The 17875-nt window shown below is 44.8% G+C and overlaps 1 protein-coding gene across 1 annotated transcript in view; it reads left to right on the plus strand.

Annotated features, from left to right (window-relative positions):
- LOC126199426 (gonadotropin-releasing hormone receptor-like) overlaps positions 1-16736 on the plus strand; it is a 651151-nt gene extending 634415 nt beyond the window's left edge. Inside the window, exon 5 of the mRNA XM_049936344.1 lies at positions 16508-16736. Within this exon, the coding sequence (XP_049792301.1) occupies positions 16508-16736 (229 nt within the window). The remainder of the gene's footprint in view (positions 1-16507) is intronic.
- The last annotated feature ends 1139 nt before the right edge of the window (positions 16737-17875 follow it).

Consider the following 17875-nt stretch of genomic DNA (forward strand, 5'->3'; position numbering starts at 1 on the left):
GTGCCTCGGTCGTATGCAGTCCTGATTGTGGCGCTCACCTGCACGGCGCCAAACACGCATACGACCATCATTGGCACCAAGGCAGAAGCGACTCTCATCGCTGAAGACGACACGTCTCCATTCGTCCCTCCATTCACGCCTGTCGCGACACCACTGGAGGCGGGCTGCACGATGTTGGGGCGTGAGCGGAAGACGGCCTAACGGTGTGCGGGACCGTAGCCCAGCTTCATGGAGACGGTTGCGAATGGTCCTCGCCGATACCCCAGGAGCAACAGTGTCCCTAATTTGCTGGGAAGTGGCGGTGCGGTCCCCTACGGCACTGCGTAGGATCCTACGGTCTTGGCGTGCATCCGTGCGTCGCTGCGGTCCGGTCCCAGGTCGACGGGCACGTGCACCTTCCGCCGACCACTGGCGACAACATCGATGTACTGTGGAGACCTCACGCCCCACGTGTTGAGCAATTCGGCGGTACGTCCACCCGGCCTCCCGCATGCCCACTATACGCCCTCGCTCAAAGTCCGTCAGCTGCACATACGGTTCACGTCCACGCTGTCGCGGCATGCTACCAGTGTTAAAGACTGCGATGGAGCTCCGTATGCCACGGCAAACTGGCTGACACTGACGGCGGCGGTGCACAAATGCTGCGCAGCTAGCGCCATTCGACGGCCAACACCGCGGTTCCTGGTGTGTCCGCTGTGCCGTGCGTGTGATCATTGCTTGTACAGCCCTCTCGCAGTGTCCGGAGCAAGTATGGTGGGTCTGACACACCGGTGTCAATGTGTTCTTTTTTCCATTTCCAGGAGTGTATATGAGATGTCATCATTAATTGTACTTACTTACTAGAAATGAAAAATTATTCAAGAAATTAATCATTATTTTATCAACAAAAAGATTGTTCATTGCTTGATGAGCATATTGTATTTTAATGACACTAATTGTCTGAAAACAAAGTCTTCAATTTGCATGCTATTGCTCAGTTTACTGATTCTACTTTCATGCTATGCTTACTTATTTATGTTTTACTTCCACAAAATTTTAAATACACACAAATTCTTTCTTAAAGCTAACATACTTATACTCTAAAACACAATTGAAATCTTCTCATAACTACTACTATTTACATCTGACACGTCACTGAATAAATAATTTTACTATCCCACTCTAATGTCTTTCAAATCTCTTTAGCCACTACTTCCCTCCTCGACCAAGGGATGGAGTAAGATGCGCGACAGTATGTTTTGTGGGGCATCACCTCTATGTGATAGTGGTACCCCTTGATTATTCCTGGTCGGTCGGTAAATACCATGGTATATTCCGATAGCAGCTGCGTCAACTGTTGTTTTTGTATGCTGCTTAAACTTTCAGATTCCTGTACTTTGGTTTGAAATGCATGAACATTTGTTTCAAAATTTCTATCTTCTATACTTGGATAATAGAGATCCGTCACAGGTGAATAATCATTGAGGTGTAGTACCCAGGGGTTCCTACATTTGATATTAATTCGGTTGCAACATGGCACAAGTACCTCCTTCGATTTCATCATAGACAAATCAGTCCTCCTACCTTTATTAACTATGCTTAGTTTTCCCGAGGAGAGGTCGATCAGTGCGTCCCTCTCACGGAGATAATCTTCTCCCAGAATGCAGGCCACCCTTAACCCTTTAACAATGAGGAACGAGCTCACTATGGTTTCGCCCTCCTTACAAACCTCCACCTGCACCTGGTACTTAACTAATTGGCTCTGTGCACTTATAGCTCCAGACACCTTGCAATTATTAACCGGGAAAGTCGGTATGCTACGTCCCTTCCCCAGCGCTTTAAACAATTCTGTACTCATTACACTCACTGAGGCACCTGTGTCGATGATTATATTTACTGCAACATCATTGATTTTCGCTTCTATTATGGCTTGCACATTTTCGTTGCTATGTTTCTTACATTCATGCGGTTCGGTCAGTAGATCTTTATCCATACTGATACCGTCGTTGTATCGCAGCATATGTATTCCAGGCATATTATTGTCATTCGTGTTGCTCCCACTCCACCCCTCGGCCAGCGATGGAGAGCATATCGTGGCCGATTCTAGTTTGTTGGATGGCTTGCTTGCGAGATACTTGGACGGCTATTGTCCGCGACCTCTACTATGTGTATGTTTTGATTTGTAGGCCGCCACTACTGCGCAATAGGCGCGTTTTGCAGTGGTGGTCTGTTGTTATCGTACCGGTCATTACCTTGCCGTTCTGGGCTTGGTCGCTGATTCTGATTCCAATTGCGATTACTGTCGCTGTAATTGCTATGCCACTGACCTCGCGCATTTTTCCAGCGGTTGGTCCCTGGCAGTCCGGAATCGTACCGGTCGTCAAATCGACGCTTTTTATTATGGGACGGCTGCCCATACCCGTTCTGACTTCTACCATTATTACCATTTTGCGAATGCTCTTGCCGCTTGTAACCACCCCCACCATTTCCATGGTTGTGGTTTTGTGCACTATTATTTCTGTCATGTTTACACCCTGATCCATTGTTCCGTGACTGATCACACGCTGCTTTTGCGTCTTCCTGGATTAAGTCTATTGAATCTAGAACAGACAGGAAATGTTCCATGTCGTTCTCTGGTACGTGTATTAATTTCTCTTTGATATGAATGGGTAAACGTGATTTCAGGAGTCTTGTTATGTCTCTTGGTGAGATCGGCTCATCCCAGTAGCGCGTCTTGTTTATATACTTCTCGAAATACCGTCTCAAATTCCCAAGATGGGGTAAGTACGGTTCGGGATTGTATACTTCTTTTCTTAGCCGCTCTTGTATACAAGGCGACCAGTATTTCGACAAAAACGCCCTTTCGAACTGTTCATACGTCATGCAGCTGTCTGCTACTTCCGTAGCCCACAACGCTGCATCACCCTGAATGTATGGCATTACGTATTGAATTTTCTGTGCTTCGTTCCACACACTAGGCAAGATATTTTTAAAGCTTTTTATGAATACTACTGGGTGTACTGACTTCCGTTCAGTAGTAAACGTTTGAAACTGCCTATTTTTGATCAAACTTTCTTCAACTAATATTTTTGGACTATACTGGTTTGCTCCTGGGACATAGGCTTTTTCTCCGAACCGAAGCTACAGCTCTTCGCATTATCGCCTAAAGATTCACCATTGTTGCGTCGCGTATAAGTTTGTGCGTTGCCAAAAACATTGGCTGTTGGCAACATAGTTTCACGTTCAAGATGTTTGCTGCTCTGTGCTAAACCCTTTTCGAAGTCGGATATCCGTTTGCTAATATTCACTTGCCACTGCGGAATATCCTCACTGAGTATTTGTTTGATGGTTTGCACGTCGTTCTGTACTTGACTATTTACTGCGGTACTGAACGATTCGGAATCTCTATCTGCCATGGCTGCTTGTACCTTAAAATTAATATTTTTGTCGATCTCACTCTCCTTCGCTTCTAGCCATGAGTTGAATTCGGTTTCAATTTTAGTCGCTTGTTCGTTCCACTTCTGCTCTACAAGCTGTGTGGAATCTATTTCTAGCTTTTCTAATCGGTTGGCTAAGACACCTATCTCGTCTACAATGTTAGTGTTTGCTACTTGCAGGTTGTTGACCTGTACAGTCAACTCCTGCACGGCCTTAGGTATCGACTCATAATTCTGTTTCATACAGGCAATCCCTTTTTTCATTAATTCTAACGATTGCACAAGTTGCTGGTCCCGCTCAGCTAGCTGGCGATCTCTCTCAGCCTGCTGGCGATCTCGCTCAGCTTGCTGTGCGAGAAAGATCTCAATTTTTTCGTCCCTTTCAGCTTGTTGTTGCGCAAATTTTGACTGGTAATCCAGCACGCGCTCTAATATCGCCTGAAGTGAATACCCACCAGGCAGATCACCACTCTCTGCTTCCTGCTTTTCTGGGGGTGGTGCAATTTCTTTATCTACATCTCCTTGAGCACTGGTGGGCGGTGGCACCACTTCCTGTGCCCCTGCCCCCACATTTTCGCATGGTATATCCTCAAAGAGAGTACTTGTACTGCTTAATGCACCCGTTTCTACATTTCCTGCACTAACTAATGGCTGTTCCTCAGTATCCGTATTGCTCGGACGTTGACTACGCAATTTAACCATATTCATAAATTACCTACTCGAACACAAGATCTGACAGTTTTGCCACTTGCACACAAAATATGTTAATTTATCTACAATACACTGCACACTAAAAATTACTATCTACACTCAACTTTGCATGTCATAAATACTAAGGTCAAACTACGCACACCACTAGCGATATGAGATCACTTCACTGGGGTTAAGCTTCTACAAACAGGACAACTACTCTGTAGTCTTACCTTTAGTTTATCTGATTTCGGGGTTCGGCTGCCCCCGGTTTATGTAGTCGTTACAGTTTCTCAGTACTATCAGGATCTTTTCCTCTGACTCGCTTGCAGTGGCGCGTCTTTTCATGAAAAAATTTTTGTACATTCATTAATACATGGCATTAATCATGAGACACATACATACATTTAGCACTAAATACATATTTTGTGACGGCCTTCGTAGCGACAACACTTCGCTGTAGAAACGGCCTACCAAGTCACCGCCACACTTTTAATAGCGGGCCGACCGGTCCGCTGGAACAGTAAACAGAAAGATGAAAACCCAAACACTCGGATTAAATGAAAGTCGGTACTTATCTTTATTAACGACGACACAGAACACAGTGGTGAACATGGTCTACAGAAATCTGTCTAGTTCGAGTCGGAGCGGGTTGGTCAGCGTCGGCCGACGACAACCAACAACTCTGCTGCGATGAACACACAACTGACTATCAGGTACACAATTCGGTGGCGAGTATACAACTGAGCGGCGAATCCAGAACTGTCCTAGTGCTCGCGACTCCAGCGCTTAAGAAGCCGGAAGCCAGCGGTGGCGCGCGCAGACTTGCGGCGATTTCCTGTCTCGCTGGCGCTGCTTATGCGGACGGCGTCCGGACTTTGATGCTGCCAACCTTTTTGGCAGCGGGCTCGGTTGGCATTACTGGCTAGGATATAACAACATACATGTATATAACAATAGACAATGAAAGAAAACACATAAAACATTATTATTTTCGTGGCCACTGCAAATTCGGGCCCCACGTTGGGCGACAGTTTCGCTGGCTCCTATATTATTTGCTTTGTTTTACTATTACTCGCGTAACAACTCATATATTAAATGAAATATGTTACTGCGAAAAGAGCCCCGAAATACCTTTTAGTGATGCTGTGCCGTGACTTTCTTGGGATCATTAATTTTCAACAAAAAAAATATTATGTTCTTATTCTTCTGGATCTGGCTTTCTATTAAAGGAACATTTTTTCGTTACCGTAACTCACTATAAAGTTCAACATATCTTCCCTACTTTATAGTTATTGAAAAGGTTAATGAAAATTACTTTGTTATGAATACTGATGTTACAGTTCGCAATGATTGTTCAACATCAAAATTTTGCAGTGGATTTTTGTTAACAGTAAAACACCAATAAGTACCACGACTAGCACAAGAACATGAGACTATTATCGGAGAAAAAGACGTTTTTACTATAAGGTTTGCCAGACCTGAACTAAGCACAGCAAGATTTCTTTTATGTTATGAAGGTAAATTATCTTTTTTTTGTACTGTTAGTAATATATTATCAGCAGCCCGCGTCAACCTGCAAAACACATCATAAAATCTGCTGCTCTGCTCTGCAAGTCCGAAAGCTGAAAGAAATAATTTTATTTCACTATTACTTTCCCGCTTCTTTGCGGTATGATAGATTTCATTTAATGCAGTTTGAATGCGCCGCGGCAGCGGCTCGTTCGTTCGTAGCGCAGCTGTGCACCACGAAAAATATTTAAATAACTGAAAATGTCTTAAAGGGATGGGATAATATGCCAGGCAAGCTTATTACAAATCATAATGCAAGGTTTCACTAAGTAACTCTATTCAAAACATTTAAACAAATCAATTAATTATTACACACCTTTACAATGAGTACGTAATGGCGTCCCTCTCTCAATCTTGACAAAAGAAAGCAATATACCGTCTCAGGCTATCCTACTCACGTAACTCCAAGAAGACGACAGAGAGATTAATGTTCGTTCTGTATTATTTATACTAGTCACGCATTCTCATCTTTGTTTGATATTTAATAAGTATCGTCTGTGGCGGTTTCAGTACTCGCCGACACAGATATTATCTAAAATAAATAAAAAAAAACGGAACATAATTTTATACAAGAACAAAACATGACACACAATGTTTTCTCTTTATTACATAATATGTCTTTTGCTAAGAGACGTTACAATTACTACCACAGGTCCCAAGGGAAGCCTAGGTAAATGTTCCCCACAGCATAAAATTGTCCCTCCAGAATGCACCCGTAGCGCCGGTGCGTGTTTAGAGCAGCCATTTACTTAGATGACGACTATCCCGACACTGACCTGATCTAACAAGACACGTGATACATTAGACCATCCTGTTTCCACTACAATCGTAACCGTCGATGTCATTGCGTCAACGTTGAAACACGCTGGGGTTGTCTGCTGCTGAGCCCTATGTTCAATAAGAGAGATGTGCTCCGAAACACTTGTGCATGCACTGGCATGGTACTGTTTTCAAATCTACCAAAGGTCGCCACCAATACGTTCTTAAAAACGGGCAAACTTCCGGCCCCCACATTCTGTAATGTGACGTTGACGTTCAACACTTGGTCACCTACTCTGGGTTTCTCCTTCTTTCAACAGCTTTCCATAGATGCTAACGACGGTAGCATGCGAACACGCTACTGATTTCGTCGTTTTCTTCATGCTAGTTCCACAGAGACGAGCGTTTTGATTTTCCAATGACGATTTCGTTCAGCTTTATAACAATATTTTATGAATTTAAAATCCCAGTACAGTTTCGAACTGTCAAACCTTGTACATCTGGTAGGCAAATTTCGCACTTATAAGAACAATGAAGAGGCAAAGAAACTGGTACACCTGCTTAATATCTGTAGGCCCCTACGAGCACGCAGAAGTGCCGCAACACGACGTGGCATGGACTCGACTAATGTCTCAAGTAGTGCTGGAGGGAAGTGACACCATGAATCCTGCAGGCCTGTACATAAATCCGTAAGAGTACGAGGGGTTCGAGATCTCTTCTGAACAGCACGTTGCAATGCACCACAGCTATGCTCAATAACGTTCAATTCTAGGGAGTTTGGTGGCCAGAGGAAGTGTTTAAACTCGGAAGAATGTCCTTGGAGGCATTCTGTAGCAGTTTTGGAAATGTGGGGTGTCGCATTGTCCTGCTGTAATTGCCTAATTGCGTCGGAATGCACAATAGAAACGAATGGATGCAGGTGATCAGACAGGATGCTTACGTACGTGTCACCCGTCAGAGTCTTATCTAGACGTATCAGTGGTACCATATCACTCCAACTGCACACGCCCCACAACTTCACACAGCGTCCACTAGCCTGAACAGTCCCCTCCTGACATGCAGGGTCCATGGATTCATGAGGCTGTCTACACACCCGTACATGTCCATCCGCCCGATACAATTTGAAACGAGACTCGTCCGGCCAGGCAACATGTTTCCAATCATCAACAGTCCAGTGTCGTTGTTGACGGGCCCAGGTGAGACGTAAAGCTTTGTCTTCGTTCATCCATTATGGATCGTGGCACGACGGCTGGTATGAACTTCTTGATGCAATAATTTACCCGCAGCCGTATGATTTGTAGAAGTTTATTTTATTTTATGAACTTCTATTTGCTACAAGTTTCGGCATTACATTGATGCCATCTTCAGGCCCCACTCGTCAGAGTCGTAAAATCGCTATGCACGGAAGGAGCCATATAACTGGATCCGTGAATCAATCGTCCTGCAACAGCTCTTGGTGGCCTGGCCACTTCTACAAATCATACGGCTGTTAGTAAATTATTGCATCAAGAAGTAAAGCTTTGTGTCGTGAGGTCATCAAGGGTACACGACTGGAACTTCGGTTCCGAAAGCGCATATCGATGGTGTTTTCTTGAATGGTTCGTACGCTGACACTTGTTGATGGCTCTGCATTGGAATCTGCAGCAATCTTTCACGTTGAACAATTCTCTTCAGTCGTCGTTGGTCCCATTTCTTCAGGATATTTTCCGATCGCAGTGATGTCGGAAATTTGATATTTTACAGGTTTCCTGATATTCACGGTACACTTGTGAAGTGGTCGTACGGGAAAATGGCAACTTCGGAGATGCAGTGTCCCATCGCTCGTGCGCCGACTACAACACCACGTTCAAACTCACTTGAATCCCGATAACCTGCCACTGTAGCAGCAGTAACCGATCTAACAACTTCTCCAGACACGTGTTGTCTTATATAGACGTTGGAGACCGCAGCTCCGTATTCTGCCTGTTTACATATCACTGTATTTGAATATGCGTGCCAATACCAGTTTGTTTGGCGCTTCTGTGTAATTTTCCCAGCGATTTCGAACCTGCCGACGTGTTGCCAATGAAAGGGATGGTAGGATGGGAAGGTTCATTTAATTTTTCGGTTTCAGAGAATCAATGCAGTGAAAAAGTCCCAAGATAATGCGTCGGCCGTTTTCAAATTCACTGCGTAAACACGCTTCCACAGAGAGAGGCATTCTTTTTCGCTGAGGTGTTGGTCTGGCGACAATGAAAAACGTCCGACCTAAATGCCCGCCTCTTCGCCTCGAATGTAGCAGGAAGAGCCAGCACTGCCTCCGTAGTGACGTTGGAAATGTGAGATTACTTTTTCTAGAGTGAAGTCTCCCTTGTGTCACTGCCCATTCCCTTGCCAGTTTAGGATCCATTTGGCCTTAAAAGTCCACTCCTCTCATCCCACTACCCTTCTACCCTTTTTTAACGAATGCTGAAGTTTAAAAGCTGTCTCAAAAATTTATGTTTCTGAAACTGTTCAAATGTCATGCAGATTACCATGTGTAATATAAGTATACAGGGTGATTCAAAAAGAATACCACAACTTTAGGAATTTAAAACCCTGCAACGACAAAAGGCAGAGCTAAGCACTATCTGTCGGCGAATTAAGGGAGCTATAAAGTTTCATTTAGTTGTACATTTGTTCGATTGAGCCGCTGTTGACTAGGCGTCAGCGTCAGTTGATGTTAAGATGGCGACCGCTCAACAGAAAGCTTTTTGTGTTATTGAGTACGGCAGAAGTGAATCGACGACAGTTGCTCAGCGTGCATTTCGAACGAAGTATGGTGTTAAACCTCCTGATAGGTGGTGTATTAAACGTTGGTATAAACAGTTTACAGAGAATGGGTGTTTGTGCAAAGGGAAAAGTTCTGGACGGCCGAGAACGAGTGATGAAAATGTAGCACGCATCCAGCAAGCATTTGTTCGCAGCCCAGGAAAATCGACTCGCAGAGCTAGCAGAGAGCTGCAAATTCCACAATCTACTGTACGGAGAGTCCTACGAAAAAGGTTAGTTATGAAACCTTATCGTCTGAAATTGGTTCAAGCACTGTCTGCAGCTGATAAGATTAAAAGAATCGATTTCTGTGATTTTATCGTTGCTCAAATGTAAACAGATGAATCTTTCGTTTCAAAGATTGTGTTTAGTGATGAAGCAACTTTCCACCCGGAGTGGTTATCCCGTACATCTGTTGTATGGTCCACTGCCTGATATGCTACAGAGAGTGTGCAACGAGTTGGAGTATCGGGTTGATATTGCTCGTGTGTCTGGAGGGGGCCATATTGAACATCTCTGAACTTGTTTTTGAGTGAAAAAAAAACCTTTTTAAATACTCTTTGTAATGATGTATAACAGAAGGTTATATTATGTTTCTTTCATTAAATACACATTTTTAAAGTTGTGGTATTCTTTTTGAATCACCCTGTATAATCTGGCGAAGTACTTTTGTCTTTGCGTGTGTTACATGTGTTTAAAGACATACATATGATTTCACTACGCTAAGAAACTTCGACGTCTACCTATTGTTGCATTGAGTATTGTCGACAGCGGAATGGATAATTTACGTCACTGCTTGCTGTATATGGCTTTGATTTCATTTTCTTTTGCTAGACAGATATTTAGCGTAATTTTCTGGTTTTATAACGTTTCAGCGTCTCGTATTTTTATCCACTGACAGTCTGAACATGACCACTGACCGTCCGAAAGCGATTACGACGTTGTGAAATGCCCTTGAGATAGTTCCGTTTTCTCCTTGTTTCGTATAGCCCCACTAAGGACCACGATATTCAATTATTGTATACGAAATTGTTCTTTGGTCGTTCGCCCAGTAGTTGCGTATGCTATGCGTACACTGTTCCTTCGTCTTGGTGCCTTGTTCTGGACGTCACTTGCTTAAGCATCTCCCGAAGTATGTCCGATCTTTTAGGTCTCTTTTTGCACATCGCATTTCCTGCAGATCTTTTATAACTTTTCTCAGTTTGGATGACCTTTTTTCCCTCCTTCGCCAGTAGTGGAGGATATATGACTGGACAACCTGCTGGGACGTCCACACAAGGCTTGATGTTTGTTCTTAGCGAAGTCCATATTATTGTGCAGCACTCGTGGAGGCCTTGGTTTCACCGCCTTTTAATTTCGTTACTTGACTGGTCCCATAACTTCCTCATCATGTTTCTCTCCTCTGTTTCAGATTTGTGCGTGAGACTATTCCTGTTGAGTACTAGACACTCGGGATTGTACGGGGCTTCGGGTCAGGTGATCATCTGGTACTGTCTTATGTTTGACTTACAGGAGAGACGCGTTTCGTTATACGTACTGCTGGTCAGTTGCTATGCCATTTGCCCCTTGTTTATTCGGGTTAATAGTTCTAGTCTTTCGGAACGACCGGATGTCGGATATTCTGCCAGGAATTTAAACCTGTTGGTTTTCTTGTTTTCTTCCTTCTCCTGATGCAGTGCGCCTGGAGAGTCATCACTGTCTTCCTGTTGTGTTGCATTTTATTCAGGCGACACGTGTAACCCTACCTTTGCTTCTTGTTACCTGAGGGCACTGACCTGATACACTGAAATTTCTGTTGAGTTAGGTGTGTGTGCCAGATCGTCGGCAAATTCCGGGCAATCAACATTGAACCATCTTCGACTGTGCCGCGCGGAAATACTACTTAGAAGTCCTGTCTAACTAACTCCTCTCGAAACTCTCTAATTACCTTTCCCAGAGCACAGTTAAAGAAGAGACGGGAGAGACAGTCACTCAGTCTTCATTTACAAACTTCTTGAAAGTGGTTCTCTCAACTTGAATCTTGGTCTGTTGTTTGTTTACAGTAGGGTGAATATGATTGTGGGGCTTCTGGTCCAGTCGAAGTACCTGCACGATGTTCATGAGAGTACTTATGTCAGTCGCTCCATACTCCTCCTTAAAACCATCAGATGCTACGACATACTTCATACCACCTGTATTCATTTGGTCTAGCACTAACTTCAGGTTCAGTATTTGTTTTGAATTCTCCCTGCTACTCTCCTATTTATATGCCCCGCTGGTACAGATGCCTGTTTCACATGGCCTTAGAGAAAATCTTTGACTGGTATCAGAGAGATCCGTAGATAATATCAGTATTGTGTCCTTCTACGTGCAAGCGATGAATCAAAGCAGAAATCCAATCAGTAGGTAATGTCTCGCCGACCCTAAAATTTTGTTGTTTCTCTGTTAACTTGCTTACAGCACCATCTCCAGCTTGCTTCCATAGTCCAACTACTATTGAATCATTCCCATGTGATATTGCATATTTTTTATTTATTTACTTAAACTAATATTATTAAGGCCTTCAGGTCTCTAAATGGCTCTGAGCACTATGGGACTCAACTGCTGTGGTCATAAGTCCCCTAGAACTTAGAACTACTTAAACCTAACTAACCTAAGGACATCACACACATCCATGCCCGAGGCAGGATTCGAACCTGCGACCGTAGCGGTCGTGCGGTTCCAGACTGTAGCGCCTTTAACCGCTCGGCCACTCCGGCCGGCTTTCAGGTCTCTCTTCCATCGTAACAGGGTTCTACACATCCATATAGTCTACGACAAAAAATACGACGCTTCAGGCAGGAGTTATCCGAATGGGAGCGTAATCGATGGATGTGAAGGACATGTACGGAAAAATTACAATTTCAGAAAAAGTCGATGATTTATTCAAGATAAAAAGTTTAAAAAGTTTAGCAAGTTAGTAAAACGGTAGTCCACCTCTGGCTCTTATGCAAGGAGTTATTTAGCTTGGAACCTTCTCGTCTCCTCCATATCTCTTTTGTTACGCAACCTTCCCTTCTGCAATAACCTATGAAACCTTCCCTTAGTATTTCTATCTCTTGCTTAATAATAACAAATGTACTCTTCCCTTTGAAATTAATTCTCTTTCTCAATCATCGCATACAAATTTAAATGCTGCTTGTTAAAAGTGATTTACCTGCAATAACCCAAACCTTTTTTACTGTTACTGGATCGCCACCTGACTGCTACATCGAACTGCGACATGAATATACTACTCAGTTTTACTATACTCTATTAGCTGCTGGTGAGCTGTCATAATAAGTGGCTGTATTTATTACCAAAGCTGACGTTATTCTTTAATAGCAAATCTGACGTTATTCTTTAATTAATTTGACTGAATTTGCGTAATTCATAGTTAAACTTTTTCTTGACAACAATAAAATTTTGCAAAGTGTACGTTGATGGTTTTTGCGATGGATTATAATCAATAATACAATGTTGCTGGCCAAAATTAGTTATATTCTGAATGAAATGCTTTTACAAACGTTCAAAGGGGATTTACTTTTTACAATAATCTTACAACTAGCATTGCGCAAACATACCTTCAGTAGTCTTGAGCTTCTCAAAAAAATAATCCAATAATATTAGTTCCTTTTATGATAGTAGCTAGCTGATGTGTTTGTACTTCCGTTTATAATCTCTTGTAAATCATAACTGATGGCTGGCAGGCACACCGTTCCTCTCTACCTCTCGCTTCAGACCTGCTACCGACTCGCTTCACATCTCGCTTACTACTGACTTCTTACGAATGCTAAAGTGCGGTCTCTGCCGCCAACAATGCTTTCTGATGCAGACAATCCCTGCTACCATTACAAAATGTATCAATGCGCGGTTTTTCCCGCTCTTTTCTTAAAATGTATCCATACGCGGTCTCTCCCGCCCTTTTTAAAACTATATCAATGTGCGGTCTCTTCCGGGAAACAATACTTTGGTGCAGACATTCCCTGCTACCATTACTATTTCAAACATGAAAAATATTAATTATTCCTACTTAATCCTATTAATAAAATATAAACATCTTTCATAAATTGTGATTTGACAATAGACAATAGAAATATACACGTCTTATAAGCTTGGCATTGTTTGATAGAGTTCTTGGATGTGCTCCTGACGGTATCATACCAAATTCAGTCCAGTTAGCACCTTAGATCGTCAAAATACTGAGTTGGTTGGAGGAGCTCCACCCATAATGCTCGAAACGTTTTCAGTTGGTGAGGGATCTGACGACCTTTCTGGCCAAGGAAGAGTTTGGCAACCACAAAGAAAAGCAGTAGAAACTCTTGCAGTATGGGGCGGGTTTTATCTTTCTGAAATGTAAGTCAAGGACGACTTTAGCAAAGGGTAACAAAATGGAATGTAGAATATCATCGATGTGCCACTGTACCGTAAGAGTGCCGGAGATGAGAACGAAAGGCGTAATACGAGAAAGAGCACCGCAAACCACCATTGTTGATGATTGGAACGTATGACGGACGACGGTCCGATTGTCATCCCACCGTTGTCTGGGACGACTCCAGACACGCCTTCGGCTTGGAATTTCATTGATTGGAGTAGTCTTTAGTCATGATTCCCGGTTCGGACTAAACCCCACTGACCCACGATGATGTGTCTGGAGACGCCCCGAACAGTGATGGGATGGATACCTACCTGACTCTTGCCCTGTATACTGCCAGACAGTGGTCTGGGGTGTCATTTCGTTTCACAGCAGGACCCTTTTGCTTGTCATCCGAGGCACCCTTACATCACAGCGTTACGCTGACGATATTCTACGCCCCGTTTTGTTCTATTCATAGCAGACCAGCCTAGGCTTACATTTCACAAAGATAATAAGCATGCTTGTATTCGTGATTGCTAAACGAGACATTGCCCAGAAAGGTCGCCAGATCTACCCCCAATTGAGAACGTTTGGAGCTTTATGGGCAGGGCCCCCCAACTAGCTCGGGGTTTTGACGATATAACCAGCCAATTGGACAAAGTTTCGGGCGGTGTCCCTCAGGAGGACACCCAACAACTCTGTCAATTATTGCCAAGCCGAAGAACTGTTGCATAAGGGTGAGAGGTGGACCAACGCGCTATTGACTTGCTCAACTCATGAAGCTCCTTTTCATAAATAAATCGTCCATTTTATTATGAAATTATAATTATTTGTTTGTCTCTGTACGTAAATCATATCTACCGATTTCCGTCCCATTCGCATAATCCCTTCGTGCTGCATCGCTTTCTTTTGTCTTAGAGTATATCTAAATACTACGCATATCAGTCCGTTTTCAGTGTCAGTTTCCCGTGTTGGCCGTAGTGTGTTGTGTAGATAGGGTTTGCTTAGAGTGGTTTTAAGTTTTCCACCGAGAAGTCCGTATGTGTTCTTTTTCACCGTTCTCCATCGGTTTTAACCTTCCCTGAGTTGGGGATGAGGGACACTGTCCTTACGTTTAAAGACTCGGTGAGATTTCTGCGGCTCATTTTTGACTCGAAGCTTACGTGGTTACCTCATCTTAAAGACCTGAAACGACGACCACTTAAGGCTTTAAGTATTTTAAAATGTCTTAGCTACAGTACATGGGCAGCCGACAGGACTTGTGTGCCACCTCGGCTCGATTACGGGTGCACGGTGTATGCGTCTGGGAGGCTTTCTTACTTAAAGAAGTTGGACGTTGTGCACCATGAAGGGCTTCGGTTGGCCACTGGGGAATTCAGAACTAGCCCCATACCAAGCCTCTGTGCAGAGGCTGGTGAACCTCATATGCGGCGGCTCCTACTTACTGCGCGCCAGGCGTATAAAACTTTGTCCACACCGTACACACCTGCATACCATACCGTTGCTTAGCCTCCTCTGGCACGGCTATTTCATAACCGGCAATGAGCGACGCGGGCCTATGGCATTCGCGCACAGGATTGCCTCTCTGCGATGGATATGGCTTGTCTTCATGTTTTCCGTCGCGGTTGGAGCAGGTTTCCACCTTGGATCCTCCGGAGACCCAGAATTATTTCAGATTTGACTAATTTTAAGAAAGATAGTACACCAGATTTTACATTCCAATCTCAGTTTTTTAACATTTTAGATGGGAATCACGATTTTACCGTCGTTTACACTGATGACTACAAACAGGACAATTTCCTTGGCTGTTCTGTAGTGTTACCTAATATGTTACCTGGATTCGCCTCCCTGATGAATATACCGTTTTTGCAACGATCCTGAAGGCACTGGAGCGGATGAATCGTGTTCGGGGCAATCGATTTCTTCTCTCCTCTGATTCTCTTAGTGCCTTACAGTCATTTCAGAATCTGTACACAACTAAGGAGATGGTCCAGCTGATATATGACCAACTGTACTTGCTCTAACGGCGGGGTAAGGAGGTGTCCTTCTGCTGGGTGCCTGGTCATGTAGGAATATGAGGCAATGAATAGGACGATCGGGCTGCCAAGGAGGTCTGCAGAGAGCAAGATGTGGTCCAGTGTCCTATTCCCTTGCAGTCTGTCATTTCTGCACTCCACAAGAAGTGCATGGAGTTGTGGGAGGAAGAATGGCTGGCTGTGACGGCCAATAAACTGCGGTTGGTGAAGTCAACAACTCGGCCGTGGCGTTCCTCCTGCCGGTTGCTCAGGCCGGAGGAAGTGAGCCTCACGCGTCTTCAGATTGGCCACTGTCCTCTCACACATAGCTTTCTATTACGGCGGGAGGATCCTCCGTTTCGTGCACATCTCTGTCCGTCATATTTTAACAGACCGCATTTCATACCGTGATGCAAGGGCAGAAGCAAAAGTTGATGGTGATCTGCCCTGTGTATTAGCTAATTATGAGACGTGTGTATGTAGGGTTTTAAAGGTTTGTGATGTGTCTGGACTCTGGCCTAAACTTGTAGGCTTGAGGTTTTAGTGTATTGCACAGTGGCTGGCTCCTCCCTGTTTCCTTGCGGTCAGCCAGCCACTTCCATCTGCTATATTGTTTTAGCTCCATCTACCACTTTCTTCCTATGTTGTCCATGTTTTACTGCTGGCGGCATTCTTCGTCCCACGCTTCGGTGTGGTTAGGTCCATATTTTTCCTAGCTTGTTACCTGTGTTTTACGTTCTGTTTTATCTTACTGTTCTGAGTCTTTTCTTGACACCCGTCTCAATCTGTTACTGAGCGGGCGCTGAAGACCTTGCCGTCGTGCGCCCATACGACCCTTTCCATCCATCCATCACATCGACACACTTCGGTATGTGAGGTACGCGAACGCCGGCCTCGTGGTGTGCCCTTAGGGACGGCTCGACGTTCACGCAGCGCAGCCTGATGGGCAGCATGCGGCGCGTGCGGCCGCCCACGGCTGAGGAGACGACGCTGGTGGCGCTGGAGGAGGGCCCGGCCGCCGCCGCCGCCGCCGCCGCCGCCCCCGCAGCGGGTGCCGCCCCCGCCGCCAGCGCCAGCCGCCTCTCGGTGCGCCTCCTGCGCCGCGCGTCTCGCGCCGGCAGCTTCAAGACGGCGCTCTAACGCCGCCCCCTCGCCCGCTGCTCTGTGAGGCTGCTGCGTGGCGGCGGAGGCGGTAGCGGCGCTGTCGCCGCGTCGGCGGGGCCCCACTCGTCTGGGGCTAGTCCTCGCCGTCCCTGCCTACAGCAACATCCCCGCCTGGGAAACCAGTGCGTCCGTCATCTCGCAGTCCACGCCGGCAGCGCCCTGACGGTGCTCTAACAGTGGCACCACCGCCACCTTGCTGCCGCGTCACTTGCGGAGCACACCCGCCGTCGGCAGTGACTAAGGACTCGGCCGAAGTTGCCGGGCTTCACTTTACGGCAGAACCGACGATACTGCTACGGCTGTACCCCTCTACCAGTTCTTACACGTTGCTGCTTTGTTAGAGTTGTGACTTCCCGTTGAATGGCGCTGCAATGAACTTACTCACCCGCCGCAGGTCACGAGGACGAACAGTCGCTCCCCTCAGCGAAGCATGGACTACTTGCGTCTTTGTCACTGAGTAGAGATTTTCTTTAAAAGCTGTTGCGCGGTAACGTTGATCTCAAAAAAATATGGAGGTGGTTGATGTCACACACAGTGAGTCTCTCGCCGAGTCAGAAATTCCAAGTGTTCACCCGAGAGCATTATTGTCTCCTTTCCTCAGACGACGTCATCTCACTCATATACATACTGATGTTACGACTAAGCAAACTCTGTGCTATACTTATGTCTTAAATCACAACAGAAATTCACAGATGTCCAAATACGAGATCTACCATCACATCCTTGACATAAGTTTGGAAAAAGGGTAACTTCAACACTGCCTAGGTGTTCACCTTGTTTTAGTTATAAAGTCACTGTATGTTTATACATTGACTCGTAGTTGCGGACCTAATGAATGTTGAGAATTTTCTGAGACTATCCTTTGATCTCCTTATTACGTACTCTACGATGTTTTAATACATGACTTTGAAACTCCTTTGTACGCATGCAGTAACCAATTGGGACTTTTGTGTTAGTACCAAACATACTGATATTAGATACAGTTTCACTCTTATTCCTTGCAAATGCTACAGTTGAGCCAATGAGATTTTCCAGAGTGCTTGTGACAGCCTTGAACACCAGAAGCTTCATATCTCACCATGAGAAGGAGTCGATAGGAGATAAGGTATATTTTC

The sequence above is a fragment of the Schistocerca nitens genome, chromosome 8 (assembly GCF_023898315.1).
Source record: "Schistocerca nitens isolate TAMUIC-IGC-003100 chromosome 8, iqSchNite1.1, whole genome shotgun sequence".
Classification (NCBI taxonomy): domain Eukaryota; kingdom Metazoa; phylum Arthropoda; class Insecta; order Orthoptera; family Acrididae; genus Schistocerca; species Schistocerca nitens.